At 44.5% G+C, this 17,733-nt stretch overlaps 1 protein-coding gene across 2 annotated transcripts in view; it reads left to right on the top strand.

The window, feature by feature from the left end:
• The first annotated feature begins 1,650 nt into the window (after window positions 1-1,650).
• Window positions 1,651-17,733, top strand: part of MAP3K8 (mitogen-activated protein kinase kinase kinase 8) — a 28,071-nt gene continuing 11,988 nt past the window's right edge. The window contains exons 1-4 of one of the 2 annotated variants that reach the window (XM_003938389.4): window positions 1,651-2,062; window positions 6,534-6,892; window positions 15,499-15,666; window positions 17,102-17,363. In XM_003938389.4, coding sequence (XP_003938438.2) covers window positions 6,557-6,892; window positions 15,499-15,666; window positions 17,102-17,363 — 766 coding nt within the window. In that variant the 5' untranslated portion in view covers window positions 1,651-2,062; window positions 6,534-6,556. The other variant, XM_010349068.3, reaches the window with a different exon arrangement.

Consider the following 17,733-nt stretch of genomic DNA (forward strand, 5'->3'; position numbering starts at 1 on the left):
GGCACAGCCTTTAGGAAGCTGTTCCCCTGTAGGTGCAAGGGACCGCCTGGAGATTTGGAGGGAATGGCAAATGTCCGGCTTGATGAGATGAATGAGTATAATATGAAATCGCTGTCGCATTTAAAATAACTTGGAGGATGGCAGTGCCCCGTCAGACAATCAGCCCTCGACGATGGATTTGCTACCTGGGCTTGTCTGCGAGTTAAAGTCCTGCAAAGAGGCCCCAGCTTGTCACCTCAGCTAACCTATCCCCTCCAGCAATTCTCTCAGTACATCTTCAGGTCGGAATTGCAATTCATTTTCCATAGCAGAAACGTGGAGGGCTCTAGTAAGGGTCCAAGTCAGATTTTTTTAAAAATTATTTTATCTTTTAAATGTGAGACGAGGCCTCGCTCTGTCGCCCAGGCTGGAGTGCCATGGCACGATCGTAGCTCATGGGAGCCTCGAACTCCTGGGCTCAAGGAATTCTCCCACCTCAGCTCCGGAGTAGCTGGGATGACACGCGTGAGCCACCGTGTCTGGCTAATTTTTAGAATTTTTTTTTTTTTTTTTTTAATGGAGACGGAGTAGCTGTGTTGCCCAGGCTGGTCTCTAACTCCTGACCTCAAGTGATCCTTCCTCCTCAGCCTCCAAACCACTAGGATTACGGGCGTGTGCCACGGCGCGGGGCCAGTTTTGCAACTGCAGAGGGAGCACCGGCCTGGGCACCGGGAAGAACAGGGCGTGGACTCGGTTTGCGACCGCGTTTGATGTGGATTGTGCCTGGGACACCCCATGTCTTGCCTCTGCGCTCTGGCCGAATGCCTGGCTAAAGTGGATGCTTGATAGGTGGGAAACGTAGGGGGAGGGGTGTCGGGTCATTGGGAATGTCCCGCAGAGTGGGTTTCGGGAGAGAGGCGCTTTTCTCTAGAACTCTCTTCCGGTTACACCTGGAGTAAACGCTTTCCCCTGGAGAAGGGTTAGAGGGGCGTGGGGAATGGGTTGAGATCAGTACAGGTACGCTTACTAATAAGGCGGTGCCGCAAAATAACCAATTTTAATAAAGGCTGTAAAGAAGAAAACCAGGTTCTGCAGGCAGAGTGCACGGACCCTCCGCCAAGTGCCCAACACCCAGGTTTCGGGCTCACCCTGCGACAGCCTCTTAGGAATCTCTAAGCCCGAGTCCTCGCGTGCACACCACGGGTCACTGCCCTCATTGTGTGTGGACTTGAAGCGAAATCTGGGAGAGGCGGGGCCGTGCTACTAGCAACCGGACCCACAGTCCGGGATTCCAGAAGACCCGAAAAGCCCCCGCCTCCCGCAGCACGCATGGGAGGGCGTGCCGCGCCTCTGTGGTCCCAGGGCGTGGGGCGCTAGGAAAAAGGTCTGGAGACCGCGCCACCCCCCCAACTCCCGCCGGACCCTGGGACTCCAGAGAAGGGCGGAGGGCTCGAGTACACTGAGATATACGACCTTCCCTGGGGACCGGGAAAGGGCACAACCGCCTCTTGCAACACTGCCATTAGGACGCCTTGGGTCACCAGGCCCGGGGGAAAACTCGTCCCTGTCCCAGGCCCTCCACTCGGGTCGCAGCTCCAGTACTGCGCCCCTCCCCTAGCGCCGCTCAGCTCCTCCCTCGTCCCGCCTCCAGCTCCGCCCCGGAGCGCCGAGGGCAAACGGGGGGGCTGGGGGGCGCGGAATTTCCCAGCGCGGGGGCTCTGGCTTCCCCTTCAATCTGGCCTTCTCTTTCTGTTTACGGAGAGAAAGGGGAAATGGAAAAGTCGGGGAGGCGGTGGCTGGCGTCCGCTGCGCCGCCCCTGGGCCGGCTCAGACGCCATGAGTCAGGGGCAGAGCAGGGAGGTCCGGGCGCGCTGGCGACGCGGGGCTCACTAGTCCGCGCAGCTCCGGACGGCGCGCCACGCTCTGGGGTCCAGCGCCCTGGCTCCTGCTTCTGCCGCCGCCGCCGCCGGATCCCGGTGGCCCGGCGTGCCCGGTTCCCACGGGCCTGCAGCCAGCTGCGCACCGAACCGTCGGGGGGCCGCGGCTGGAGCGCTCGGCAGGCGTGGGAGCACCGAGGCCGCAGGTAACCCAGGGTTAGGGGTCTCGGGCATGTCTTTCGGGTCGCATCACGAATGGGTGCCCGGGGATTCCCATGCAGAAATGGAGGGTGCCCCCAGCAGAGGGGAATTCTGGCGTGGGAAGGGGTGGGGGTGTGCCCACAGCTGCGCTCCCGGGTCGCCGGCTGCACCAGGCACAGCTGGAAAGCACCTTGCGCAAGGCTCTCACGCGGTGCAGACTCGCGACTCCTCCCCCTTCCTCCTCCTTCCCGGATCCGCAGCGCCAGGGCAGTGCTGGTCTGGACAGTGCGCGGGGAAGCAGGGACCCGCTGTCACTGAGCCTCCCGTCGCCGACGCCGCTGGGACGGCCGCACTCTACCTGCCCGATACGGTGAGTGCAGCTCGGAGGCTGGAGGACGCGATCCTCCCAAATGATGGGTGCTTTGACAATTTACAAGCTTTTTAGCCTCCCTTGACTAAAGGGAGAGAGAACCGGGAGGAAGGGAGTGGGAGTGTGGGGTGGCGGAGCCGAGAGACTTGTGAATGGCTGAAACGAAATTCAAGTTTGTAACCTGGACTGTATCCCGTGACTAAAGAGGTCATCGCAGAACAGGCATGCCGGGCTTTTGGTCTAAGAAAAAATACTAGGAGAAAAAAAAAGTTATTTTCACGGAAGTTGTTTTCGAGAGATAAAGCTTGATCAGGACTTCGAAATTTTTCTAGCTCTGGGCGGAGAAGGACACTTGGCGAGCACAGGGATTGTCTCCAAAGTTAACAGGGGAAGGCCATCGGCTGCCTTAAGAGGGAAGCTTTGCGATGCTTATCTATTTCACTTTTGGGAAGAGAAGAGAAAAGGCTGCTCTTGATAAAAACAGGGAAAGAAAGGCTCTTGCAGTTGCTTCACATACCTGTGGCCTGAGTCGTTTGTGCCAAGGGGACTGTAATCCACTTCCAGCTGACGCCCCCAACTCTCTCCGAAGGATTGAGGTCTGGGTGCAGGACGCCTGGCAGGTGGCCCATGAGAACTTTGTCATATAGGGAAAATGGGAACGTTGAGGCTTTGAAGCAGGGTGGCGGTCCTTTCTTCTAAACGCCTGAAAGGCATCATTCCAGGGCTTTTTGAGAACAAAAACATAATCCGAAATGTGCCCTATTTTGGCAGGAATATATATACCTATACGGAGTTTTGCTCTCGTCGCCCAGGCGGGAGTGCAATGGCCGGATCTCAGTTTACTGCAACCTCCGCCTCCCGGGTTGAAGCGATTCTCCTGCCTCAGCCTCCCCAGTAGCTAGGATTAGAGGCGCCCGCGGGCACACCTGGCTAATTTTTGTATTTTTAGTAGAGACAGAGTTTCACCTTGTTGGCCAGGCTGGTCTTGAACTCCTGACCTCAGGTGATCCACCCTCCTTGGCCTCCAAAGTGCTGGATTACAGGTGTGAGCCATTGCACCCGGCCTAAAAAAATATTTTAGATGGGAAATAACACAAGGACTAGTCATTCTTTGTTAGGCAGAAGCATATGCTGGCACATTGGCCATTTTCATTCACACTTGCCAGGAAATACTCAAATTTTGTTTGTGTATATGGAAGCAGCCAAGGGTATTATGTTAATGTTTAGGAACAGAATTTCCTCACGATTTTATTGCTGATTTCTGAAATAATTCAGTGTAACTAATTTTGACTGTATTTGCACATCTCTCCAATTCCAAAAGTGGGCATAATTTTCTGTTCAATTAGGAAGCAGGAATTTTATGAAGTCTTTTATTATAAACTGTGTTAGGGGGAAAATCATCTTATACTAAATGTCTTTAGTGCCAAACTAGAATACCGTCACAATCCGAACTTTCTCTGGATGGGTACAGATCATGAATAACCCAGAAACTCTTAGCATATTGTGTGCTTAATTAAGGCTGGAAAGTGCTGAGGCTTTTTGCAGGAGCAGTTAGCAGGATCACTGGTCAGCAGGGTTTCTGGGGAACACAGATTTGCGTGACAGGAGCCCTGTGTTGCTAAGGAATTAATGCAGGCCCTGAGAAAAGTCTCAGCGTCAGACACTCCTCCACCTCCCGGTCCTGCTCCCCTCCCTCTCCGCGTTCCTGGCAACCTTCAGTTTACGGGTGTGGATCTGTGTGTTTAAGCTCTTGGGTTTTACATATAAATGCTTGAGACTTTGCAGGATTTAAAAACCAAAACCTTGTGTTATAGCTCTTTTAGGATTTGTCATTTAGAATTTCCAATTTTCACAGGAACCACCCCCCAATTAAAAAAAAAAGAATAAAGAAAAGAATATTACTACTAATAATTAAAAACAAACAAACAAACAAACAAACAAAAACCAAAAAACCTCTAGAATTTGTCTTTCTGGATCAGCTGAGTGAATTTGAACTGTGTGGACTTTTTCCCTGTTTCTTTCTTGAGTCATGTTAGTACTGACAACATTTTTTTTTCTGTCAAGTCATCCATTTGCTAAATAATCCAAGAGACTTGGATCCTTTCAACCTGAGGCCCCAAATTCGGCTGTTTCTGTTTTAACTTCTGTGTTTCCATTAAATTCAGCAAGCAGAAACTGCAGCTCAGCAGCTCAGTAAAACCGAAGTCAAACGTTCCTCCATTAACCTAAGAAGTTCCTTTCCTAACTCAGTAGACTCCAAGAACCTGAATCACAATCTCCCTCGAGGATGTAGACGATATCGGGAGGGGAAGCTGCCTCCTCACTCTAGATTTCACTGTGGTGATAACAGCCATCAAAGCATTTCATAGGTTTCTGCCTTTTTTTTCTCTTTGTGTCTTGTTTGAGATGCTATCTTCTTACTTCGAAGAAGCCAGGGGAATAGATAGTCTCATTTGCAGATAAGAAAGGAGGCTAACGCAGTATCTGACTCAGTACTTTTCTCTCTCATGCATATAAAGCAGCTAAAAATGACACAGCTTATTTACCATGCCCCTGACCCTGCACTGAGCACTTTATGAGCTTGAACTCTTTTAATCCTCACCACCACCTCATGAGGTAGGTGCTTTTATGACTTCCATTTTACAGATGGGGAAAATTGAGGTCGAGAGAGGTTAAGAGACTTGCTCAGGGTCATGCAAGCAATAAATGGGGGTGTGTGGGGGGAGGGGAGGCGATGAGATTTGATTCCAAGCAGTCTGAGACCAGAGGAATGTTGGATTAGGTGCTAGACCACTTTCCTTAGACATGATTTATACTTCAGAAAATGACCATCAAGTAAGTTAATGATGACACTAAATTGCAAATTGAGCACAAATTTTGAAAATAAAATTTACTGAGATGCAGATGGCTGGGTCATGCGTGCAGGTGGCTCTGCAGTGGAGCATTTCCTGAGCTTTGAACTGAAGCTCCAGGTTGATCAGAGGTGCGTGGCTTTAGCCCTGAGTGTCTTGTTTGTTAAAGGCTTGTGTTTTTAAGAACTTGAAATACTTTTCAGAGAGAGGCTGTGCTTTCGGGAGTGCCAGCAATGCTTTAAGTAGAGCAGTGTGCTTTGAAATTCTCATAGATCTCTTATAGCCTTTTATCTCTTCTCCTTCAGAATGAAATTGTTCTAAAATCCTGAGTAACAGCGTCACTTCTTGCCCTTGCTTTACTTTCTTTTTCTCGTCTACAGATCTCTAAGTGTGGCAGTTGATTTGTATATAAGAACTGAAAGGCAGTTTTGGTTAATATAGTCACTTGGCCTTGCTTATGATGGATTTGACTTGCCTGGCTTCTTTCTACTCCTCACAGCTTCTAGAGGGCCATTTATCCAGATATTACTCTTCGGGTCCCTCAAGATGTTTGCCTTGCACTATTAAAGAATTTTGGTCTTAAAGGGAGGACAGCTGAATCACAGGTTAAATGTATCATCATCTTAGGTTCATCACTGGGAGAACAAGGCTCCCTGTCCTTCTTCCAATGAGCTGTTTAACTCATTTGCCTAAGAATCATTCCTGAAACTTGACCTATTGCCATCAAATTTGCCTAGATTGAAATTCATTTTTCCAGCTTCTGGCTTTCAGGGCCTGAGTTTTGTTTGCCAAGTTAGTTCCTGCACTTAGCGAAGTAGTTCTTTAAAGTCACCGGAGGCTTAAAAAAGTCATAGCAATTCTTGCAGGGAGGGTGCCACTTTGGGGGAATAGCTGGGTTGTGTAAGGTTGGAAGCCCTAAGGAGCCGGAAACCTGAGAGGAATTCAGATTCCCCAGCTGCTCTTGATTCGTGTGTATGTTTAGTGAAAGTTGGCTGTAGGTGATATCACTGACTCCATGAGTAAGAGTAAGCTCTCTGGATCTCAGGTTTCCCCTCTGCAAAGTGAGCTGGACTAAAGGTTATCTTAGGTCCCTTTCAATTCTGCACTGTCAACTTGAATTCACACACACAGTTGACACAGAACCCTCGTTTTCTAAAATAAAAAGCTGTTGCCAATCCTCGTATGTCACTTTCCCGTTGGTCTTGAATGCAAATACAAATATTGTAAGCTAAGTATTTGTCTTTTCTTTTCTAGACTCTCCAGAAAGTGTAACAGTAATGGAGTACATGAGCACTGGAAGTGACAATAAAGAAGAGATTGATTTATTAATTAAACACTTAAATGTGTCCGATGTAATAGACATTATGGAAAACCTTTATGCAAGTGAAGAGCCAGCAGTTTATGAACCCAGTCTAATGACCGTGTGTGAAGACAGCAATCAAAATGATGAGCGTTCTGAGTCTCTGCTGCTTACTGGCAAAGAGGTACCATGGTTGTCATCAGTCAGATATGGAACCGTGGAAGATTTGCTTGCTTTTGCAAACCATATATCCAACACTGCAAAGCGTTTTTATGGACAGCGACCACAAGAATCTGGAATTTTGTTAAACATGGTACGTTTCTTTCCCATCAGTTGAGTGCTGTGTGCTCAGCTTTCCTACTGCAGCTTCATTTAATGCAGAGTGGTGTCTGAACTTGGTTTAGATGGGCTGCCAGGTATGGTTTAAAAATATGTAATCATCACTAAGAAGTACCTCCATGTTAAAGATGCAAAAAAAAAAGTCTTCATTAAAAGTTCTATTTAAAGAATCTTGATCATATTTTGGTAGTATTTCTACAAATAGGTAATTAAGAAGAATGTATTTTGGCCGGGTGCAGTGGCTCACACCTGTAATCCCCACGCTTTGGGAGGCCAAGTTGGGTGGATCAGTTGAGGTCAGGAATTTGAGAACAGCCTGGCCAACATGGTGAAAACCCATCTGTACTAACAATACAAAATCAGCCAGGCGTGGTGGTGGGCACCTGTAATCCCAGCTACTTGAGAGGCTGAGGCAGGAGAATCACTTGAACCCAGGAGAGGAAGGTTGTGGTGAGCCAAGATCTGCGCTACTACACTCCAGCCTGGGTGACTGAGTGAGACTCTGTCTCAACAACAACAACAAATCAGAATGTATTTTAATTTAACAATTCATTAGAAAGTTTATTCATCAGTTATACAGAAAAGAACGGCCTAAGGAGATTCCTTCGTCTGAGAGGGGAATAAACACTTTTTCACTAATTCATCTTCTTGAAGGCTGAATTATTTGTTCCTTTTTGGTCACATCTTGAAATGTTATTAATTTCTTGCAAAAAAGCAATATGTAGGCAGTAAATAGATATCCACAGATTCACTCTCTTTAATTGGCAAAGTATGAATGGCAAATGATATAATTGCTTAGTCATCCCAAGTATGTAAATCATGCAAAATATTGTGGCAACATTTCGTTGCCGTAAGAGTAGATCAGGTGATGTGTTTAGGTGTGCCTGGGATTCTGTCAGGCTTTTAGTAGGTCAGGGGTGAACACAGGTGCTGGCTAAAAGTAACCTAATTTTTTGAAAAAGAATAATTTGCCAAGGAGTAGGTGGTAACTTACAAAAGATGCTTATTGATGAAAGTGATGCCCTTTCTTTTGGTGTATCTAGATGGCAAAATGGCTAATTTGGGGGAAGGTCGGTGCTGAATGAGTTGTACTTACTTATTTTGTTTTTTTGTATACTGCATTCATTTAGTTAGAAACAACACAGTAATTTAGGTCAGCTATGCAGTGAATTGTTTTGTCAGAAGCCGGTCGTATTCAACCACAGCTCACCATGGGGCAAGATTACATTTTGCATTGTTGTTTGACTGCTTTGGTCTGGATCTACCAAGTTCTATTTAATAGTTGACTAGGTACTTTACCATCAGAATGTTTCTTCCTTTTATAAATGAGAAGTAATTAACTAGAAGCCATATCTGATTTTCCAACTAAAGGATAGTTGAAGAACTCAGGTTCAAAGTAATATAGATGTCTACATTGAGAAATATAATTGTGTATTTCTCTCATTTTTAGCATATTATTTGTTAAAATGGGTATTAAAAATTTTTAAATCCTCCTTCTATAAAATGAGTATTTTAAATGAAAATATGGAGAAAAAACAAATTATTCTTGCTTGTAAATGCGCAAAAACATGCAAAGATGTTTGGCTATTCCCCTAGCCTATCTGGGAATGTACAGAAAGGAATTCAGGAAAATTTGAAGAAATACAAAGAAATAGCCTTCTGAAGTCTTTTAGGAGTAGGGCCAGAAAAGTTAATCCTTAAAAAGAGAGAGACTAAGACATTAAGAGGAGGGGCAAAATTGTATCAGCAAAGGTTTTGAGTAAAATGTTTGCATTACCTGCCATGGGTCCTGTACTCTCTAAATGAAGAAGTACATAATTAAAGAGAATTTTTTTTTTTTTTTTTGAGACAGAATCTCACTCTGTTACCCAGGCTGAAGTGCTTTGGCATGATCTTGGCTCACTGCAACCTCTGCCTCCTGGGTTCAAGCAATTCTCCTGCCTCAGCCTCCCGAGTAGTTGGGATTACAGGCACTTGCCACCACACCCAGCCAATTTTTGTATTTTTAGTAGAAACAGTGTTTCACCATGTTGGCCAGGCTGGTCTGGAACTCCTGACCTCAGGTGATCTGCCCATCTCAGTCTCCCAAAATGCGGGGATTACAGGTGTGAGCCACCGTGCCAGGCCAGGACAAAGTTTAAGAATAAGCAAATAAGTAAAGGCAGGAATCTTGAAAAACTTTGAAAAGATTTTTATTTTAAAAATGATCAAGAATATAACTTATAAAACAAGAAGACTAAAAAACAGAATAGAATAAGAGGAGGACCTTAAAATCCAGTGGATCTTACATGTGGCCTCACTAGGCAAATCGACCTAGTGGGCAACGGCTCTGGGGGGCTGTGGTTGACTTTCCTGCCGCTGACCTTAAAGATGGACTACATTGCTGTGCCTGCTAGGTGACTCCTCGGAGCTCCATGCTTCATAAATGATAGCCTAGGAATGGGGACTGTCATCTCTGATCACAGTCACTTCAGTCAGGATGGTAAGGGAGGCAAAGCTTGCTTTCGACTCCCCTTCATCCTCACACGGTGTTCTACTTGGAATCATCAGTGCTGGAGGTCTTTCTGTTCTCATTATCTTTTACCCTCTACCCTACCAAAACTTTACTCAACTGGGCTTCATTTGCTGCTCTCTGTCTCTCAGCTTTAGAATAATAGCAGCTGATTATCGACTACACAGATTGGTTCCTAGGTAAAATCCATCTATATTATATCTCCACATAGGGATGGGGAAACTTTCAACGATTTACTCTTTCATTTGCTAGACATAGCTGGGACATCTATATACAGTGTGTCAGGCCTTCGAGATAGTATGGAACAGTCTGTGCCTCTGGGAGTTTGCTGCCTGGAGCATGCAGGATGCAGTTGAATGGGCAATTGTCGCAGAGTGTGCTGCCTCCCAGAACACCTGCACACTGCTCTTGCAATGCGCAGGCGGGGGGCCTGACGTAGCCATGAGTGTGGGAGAAGGAAGGAGAATGTCAGCACCACCTTCCAAGAAGGATGGATGCCTAAGCTAAGGTCTGAAGCATTGAGTTGGAGTCAGCTAGATGACATGGAGAGGGTTCCAGATGGAGAGAACAGCATGTGCAGAGACCCAGAGTCACAGAGACCTGATGTGTCAGGCAGCCCGCAACCACAACACCATGGAGTTACTTAGAGTGCAGAACCAGGAATTACAAAAGCATCCTGAAGCACAGGCATGTTTAGTGATTGTATGTCTGTGTGATTGTACTCAAAATAATATTTGTTAAAGATCCCACCGGCATCCAGCAAGACCTGGGGGAGACAGTTTAGGAGATTAACCTGGGAAACGCTCTGCGTAAGAGTGCCAAGTGTTATTGATCATCTACGCTGCTTCATAACCTGGCCTGGGAACAAATAATCTAAAATGGGTTTCATACACTCAACTCTTTGGTGGTTTGATGGAAATGAAGAACCAGAAAACCTTCACCCTTTTTTTTTTTTTTTTTTTACAACTTTATAGCTGTAAGTGTGAGATGCTGAAGATGGTCCTTAGGGCTTAGTCATGGAGTCATGACTTCGGAGTTGAAAAGCCTTAAAGATACCTGAGGTCCAGCCCTCTGTCTGGGACTCAAATCACCCTGTTCATCATCTCCAATAATTGGTAGAACATTTTGGTCTGCTCCTGAAAACCGACTGTGACAAGGTGCTCCTGACACACTGGGACACAGAATTTCCTCTTTGTCCAGTCCTGATTGCAAGAAAGTTCTCTTCCTTATATAGAACCAAAATTTTCATCTCTGACCATATAGTGCAAGCCCGACTTTTTGACCATTTAAAAAAAAAACTACCTGTGATGAGCAGTGGTGAAGACGATGGGCCCTGAATTAAAGTACTTGGCTTATGTAGTTCAGCTCTGAAATAGATTGGCTGTGTGACCTTGGGCTGGTCATTTCACCCCCTTTGCCTCAGTTTACTCAACCATAAAATGGGAAACATCATAACACTCTATAGGGTTGATATTTGGAGCAATTAATGAACACGTGACCTCGTTACACATAATGAGTGTTTAATAAATGCAAGCCATTGTGGGCGTTACTGTTGTATACAACTGTTACACCCCTTCCTTATGACAGTCCTTCTGAAATTGTTTAAATTCCATATTACCCACATGTTCTCTCTTCTTTCACATACATTTCCAATGTGTTCACAACTTCTCATGTATTGTACTGTTAAATTTTCTCATCATCTTGGCAGGACCCTGGGAACTCAAGCTTGTATCAGTGTCTATCTTAGAGCCGGTTTTGAATGTGAGCATCCATTTGTTGTGATCAGCAGAATAGGACAGAGGTCACTTGGCCTTTGTGCTAGATAATATGTCTACATGAATATAGATCAACACCATGTCTGTTTCATAGTAGCATATCATGCAGGTCACTCGTGGAATTTATTCTTACTATAATACTTAAAAATTTTTTCTCAAATGCTGCTTCTGGGCCCAGTGCTATTTAGTATAAATAATGATGATCTGAATGAGGAAATAGAAAGTGTGCTTGTAATGTCTGCCCTTAGAGATTATTTTGGTAAGTTGAAGAATTGACAGAGATAAACAGCATAGACTTCCCTAAGATGGTTTGATAGGGCTGGGTATGGTGGCTCAAGCCTGTAATCCCAACACTTTGGGAGGCTAAGGCCAGAGGATCACTTGGGCCCAAGAGTTTGAGACCAGCCTGGGCTGTCTTATCTCTATAAAATATTTTAAAATCAGCCAGGTGATTTAGTCCCAGCTACTTGGGAGGCTGAGGTGGGAGGATTGCTTGAGCCTGGAAGGTTGAAGCTGCAGTGAGCTGTGATGGTGCCACTGCACTCCAGCCTAGGTGACAGAGCAAGACCCTGTCTTTAAAACAACATTTTGTTTTTATAAGGGCTGCTAGAAAGAAGAAAAAAACCCATCTCAAATTTAAATGCAGAGTTCGAGACCAGCCTGACCAACATGGAGAAACCCTGTCTCTACTAAAAATACAAAATTAGCCGGGCATGGTGGCGCACGCCTGTAATCCCAGCTACTAGGGAGGCGGAGGCAGGAGAATCTCTTGAACCTGGAAGGCAGAGGTTGCAGTGAGCTGAGATTGTGCCACTGCACTTCCAGTCTGGGCAACAAGAGCGAAACTCCATCTCAAAAAAGAAAAAAAAATTAATGCAGGAGATCTAGGGCTAGGCAAGAACCAGGCATTTGCAGAACTATGAACTGGTCAAGACTTGCACATTACACTGGAAATTCACGGCCAGTCATGAAAGGAGCCTAGGAGAACTCACAGGTATTGAGAGCAGGGTCTCCTGCATGTGAGAAGTTATAAAATAGGGGTGAATGGGGGTGAAGGAACTTGCATTATTTGATCTATAGGGGAGAAGGCTAAGGCATGCTCAGAAAATATGTAAACACAAAAGTAACTGAGTTATTTTTATAACCCGGCATTTAATAACTGGGGTTTCATCATAGCTCAGCTTTAATTATGGCCTTCTGGAAGATAAAAGGCTCTTACCCAAACTAGGAGATACGACTTTGGAGTCAGACAGATCTGAGTTTGAATTCCTAATGCCTGCGCTAACCAGCATATTTCTTAACCTCTTGAAGTTAATTTCCTCATCTGTGAAATGAAGATAAAAATAGCAGTTAACTTCAAACTATTGTTGTAAACTTTGAGGAGATAATGTATTGAAGTACAGAGCACTGTGCTGTAGTTAGCACTCAACAAATGGCTGAAATTATCTTTTGTCCTCTTGGACACTGGTTCAAAGTGGGTTATAGGCCAGGCACCTGTGGCTCACACCTGTAATCCCAGCACTTTGGGAGGCCAAGGTGGGTGAAACACTTGAGGTCATGAGTTTGAGACCAGCCTGGCCAACACGGTGAAACCCTGTCCCTACCAAAAATACAAAAATTAGCTAAGCATGGTGGAGCATGCCTGTAATACCAGCTACTTGGGAGGCTGAGGCACAAGAATCGCTTGAGCCTGGGAGGTGGAGGTTGCAGTGAGCTGAGATCTGCCACTCCCCTCCAGCCACTGCGCTCCAGCCTGGACAACAGAGCCAGACTCCATCTCAGAACAAAAACAAACAGAAAAACAAATTGGATTATAACAAAGTTAGGTTGAGGAAACTTTCATGAAGGTAAGTTGAACACAGAGATGGTTCACTGGAAGGTGCGGTGAAATCAGGCCTGTAAATATTTAATGACAAGAAAGGGAAAGGAAGCAAGGCTGTTGAGTGTCGTGTGTAGGGTTCTGTCTGAATGTGAAAAGGGACTAAATCCATCATGTTCTCAGCACGCTGCCAAAGAGGCCTCCAGCGACCAGAGGCGACATACTTCTTGAAAGGAGGTCATCTTTCAAACAAGGCAAGATCGCCATCTGCACGTATTTATGTTAGCTCTCGGGCCCCCGCACAGGGTCTCACACAGCAGAAGCACTCAGTAGATAATTGAGTTTTGAAATTCAATGACTTCATATTTCTATGCATTAGAGTTAGTCTCTGCTTTATTCCCTAATAGTGAACACATCTGTTTATGGGATGTGTAGCTAAAATTAGCAGTGGTGGAGTTGAATGAATGGCCCTTACAGTTACTAGAACTATTTCTGTAGCAGTGTCCCGAGAGAAAAGTCCTACGCATCTGCAGATGACTCAGGATTTCATTCTCTTCCCATGTGGTAGATTTGGGGATTTGTCATATTCTCCTTCAGCTGCTGCTGCTTCTTGTACATTTTACATGCAACAGAAAGGGTGGTCTCACTGTGTCACCCAGGCTGGTCTTGAACTTCTGCCTCAAGCAATCTTCCCACCTCAGTTAGCCTCCCAAAGTGCTGGGATTATCGGCCACCGCACCTAGCTGTTCAGCTTCTTCTGTTACTTGAAATAAGTTAAGGTCTTTTGATAGTTTCATAATTCCTGAGCCAGGCACTATGGCTCATGCCTGTAATCTCAGCACTTTGGGAGGTCAAGGTGGGCTGCTCACTTGAGGTCAGGTGTTCTAGACCAGCCTGGCCAACATGGTAAAACACTGTCTCTACTAAAAATACAAAATTTTGCCAGGCATGGTGGTGCACAACTATAATCCCAGCTACTTGGGAGGCTGAGGTGAGAGAATACCTCGAAACTGGAAGGCAGAGGTTGAAGTGAGCCAAGATAGCGCCATTGCACTCCAGCCTGGGTGACAGAGCGAGACTCCATCTCAAAAAGAAAAGAAAAGAAAAGAAAAGAAAAGAAAAGAAAAGAAAAGAAAGAAGATAGTTTCATAATTCCTGAATTCAGAATCAGAAGGCGTAATATTACTGATTACGTTGAAAAACTAGTATTGGGGCTTTTTATCCCTTGAAAGAACACTTTAGACATGTTATAGGTATGCATTTCAGATCGCATTTTTCGTGGACCACCATATTATTTTGTTTTAGTTTTTAATTATAATTATTTTCTCTTCTAATTTTCTCCTTTTTAAAAATTGAAATAAGTGACCTGTTAGCACGGTAGTTAAAGCATAAGGCCTGCAACTGCAAGGTTGCTGGTTCAAATCCTCAGTGGAGCCAGTCTTAAATTAAAAATTGAAATGTTCTTCATATATAGTCAAATACACAGATGTTAAATGTCCAATTTTGTGAGTTTTGACAAATGCACGAGTCCTTGAAACCCACATTGCTATCAGAATACAACTCTTAATTTTTGTTTTATTATTTTAAAATTTATATTGTGTTTTTATTATTATTTTTTTCTGTAGAGATGAGGTCTCGCTATGTTGCCTAGGCTGGTCTTGAACTCCTAGCCTCAAGTCATCCACCTGCCTCAGCCTCCCAGTGTGCTAGTATTACAAGGTGTTATCCACTGCTCCCAGCTGTCTCTTAATTTTTGAATCAACTGATTTCAAAACTTGTCATTCAAAGAGTCGGCTTGCTCCTGAACCCTGGGAGGTCGGGGGTCAGCCATCTCTTGTTCATGGCTGCCTCTGCAGCACCAAACAGTGCGCCTAGCACCTATTTTGCACGTGATAGATACAATGTACACGATAGATATTAAGTGAGTAAGTAGATGAGAAGTAATTCTGCCATCACTTAATTTACATAGCATTGGCAACTCATAGCTCTGGCTTAACTCGTGACTTTTCAAAATCTTCCATGATCTTCAATTAATCAGCTCTTTATCTGTATGCATCATGTGCGAGTAATAGTTATGCAGACTAACAGGTTCGCACATTTTAATAGAAACAAGTCAACTTGCAAGCACGGTTATATTTACGCAATCTTTATTTTCAGCCTTCTGATTGCAGTAGTCATGCTTTTTCAGATAAATAATTTTTAAAGTTCTATTTGGCAATTAATTACTCATGAGTAAGTGGAAATATGACCGGGTCTGACCAGGCGTATGTGTCTGTTACATGCTTTCTCTGACTTCCTCAAGCTCTAAATATAGTTACAGTCTCTGTACAGTTGGTAGGATTACCCACAGTGACATTAATTTCGTAACTGTGTATCAGAATGCTTCTAAAATAATCAGCTCCCTAATGGGTGGGGCTTAGAAAAAGCCAACTTGACTGAAGTTCTCACCCTGTCTCATTTTTATTTTGTTGTAGGTCATCACTCCCCAGAATGGACGTTACCAAATAGATTCTGATGTTCTCCTGATCCCTTGGAAACTGACTTACAGGAATATTGGTTCTGATTTTATTCCTCGGGGAGCCTTTGGAAAGGTGTACTTGGCACAAGATATAAAGACAAAGAAAAGAATGGCGTGTAAACTGGTATGTGTTTTCTAACTAGAGAACACACACTGTGTCTTTGGCATTCTGCCTTTTGTTTGTTTGTCCATTTGCATTAACCAAACATTTTTGTCCTTTGATTAGATCTTATCCAAGTGTGCCCTGCCTCAAAGCATTTGTTTTTCTGGATTTGTGGGTAATCGTACCAAATGTACAGAGACTGTAACTGTATTTCTGGATTTGTGGGCTACCTGGGGCCATTCAGTCCCGAAATCTCTGTTTAGGTGCACAGCTGATTTTGATGTATATGATTAAAAGGAAAGTGTTGTTTTTTTAAGCACTGATTTGGATAAATAGCATCATCACTCTTGGAGAAAAGTAGAGAAGAGCCATCCTGCAAAGTAGAAGCAATTCTGTGCGCTTTTCCTTTTATTCCAGCCACTGTGGAGCTGGCCAGGTAGAGGCCACTGGGAAAGAGTAGCCTTCTCACGAAGGCAGATTTAAGGGCTGAATTTAAATACATCAGTGATTGAAAAGGCCCTATCCCGTTGTTTTTTGTTTTGTTTTGTTTTGTTCTGTTTTTTTGTTTGTTTGTTTGTTTGTTTGTTTGTTTTAGACGGAGTCTTGCTTTGTTGTCCAGGCTGGAGTGCAGTGGCAAGGTCTTGGCTCACTGCAACCTCTACCTCCTGGGTTCAAGAGATTGTCCTGCCTCAGCCTCCTGAGTAACTGGGATTACAGGCACCCACCACCATGCCTGGCTAATTTTTTGCATTTTTGGTAGAGATGGGGTTTCACCATGTTGGCCAGGCTGGTCTCGAACTCCTGACCTCAAGTGATCCATCCGCCTGGACCTTCCAAAGTGATGGGATTAGAGTAATAAGAGAGTAGCTGGGATTACAGGTGTGCACCACCAACACCTGGCTAATTTTTGTATTTTTTGTAGAAATGGGTTTCGACATGTTGGCCAGGCTGGTCTCAAACTCCGGCCTCCCAAAGTGCTGTGATTATAGGTGTGAACCACTGTGCATGGCCCCAGTGCTTATTTTAAATACATTGCTGTAGCAGAATATGAACTGTGGCAACAAACACTTCATATCATCTCACAATAAACTGAAATATTAAAAATACAACCTAAAATCTAGGTACTGTAGATACTGTTGTCTAACAGGTAGGAAACTATCTCTTTTGTGATTCATTCATAATTTTAAAACCTTGGTTGGATTTCTGATCTCTAAATGAAAATAATAACTCATTGTTTTGGTTTTTATTTTCTTATTCTGAATTTTATACTTAAAGCTGACTGACAGATAAAGGCAGATCTGAGGTGAACATTATAATAACTGGACAGTCCATTTTCATACAGGGCGGAGTATTCTTGAGGGCATTTATTTGCCTTTTGTTTTTTGTATTGACCTATATTATATATTTTTAAGATGACTTTGGGGTTAAGAATCTCGCTCATATTGTTGTGTTCTAGATCCCAGTAGATCAATTTAAGCCATCTGATGTGGAAATCCAGGCATGCTTCCGGCATGAGAACATTGCTGAGTTGTACGGCGCGGTCCTGTGGGGTGAAACTGTCCATCTCTTTATGGAAGCAGGCGAGGGAGGGTCTGTTCTGGAGAAATTGGAGAGCTGTGGACCAATGAGAGAATTTGAAATTATTTGGGTGACAAAGCATGTTCTCAAGGGACTTGATTTTCTACACTCAAAGAAAGTGATCCATCATGATATTAAACGTAAGTATCTTTGGACGTGGCTCAAAGAGACTATTCAGCAGACAGACAAGCTCCTTCCTGTAATCTGAAGACCCTCCACGGGTGGGGGGTGGACAGCTCCCTCAGAGCACCGCCCATCTGCCTTCTCCAGAGACGTGTCTTAGAATCATTCAAGGTTGCTAGAGCTTTCAAAATCATAAGGAAAGATGACTTTCAACAGTTGTTGAAAGGTTATTGTTCCATACCTATTAGGCACTGTCCTGTTAAAAAGGCTTTTAAAATAGCAATTTAGGGTTGGTGCAGTGGCTCATGCCTGTAATCGCAGCACTTTGGGATGCTGAGGCGGGTGGATCACCTGAGGTCAGGAGTTGGAGACCAGCCTGGCCAACTG

This window comes from Saimiri boliviensis, chromosome 8 (genome assembly GCF_048565385.1).
Source record: "Saimiri boliviensis isolate mSaiBol1 chromosome 8, mSaiBol1.pri, whole genome shotgun sequence".
NCBI lineage: Eukaryota > Metazoa > Chordata > Mammalia > Primates > Cebidae > Saimiri > Saimiri boliviensis.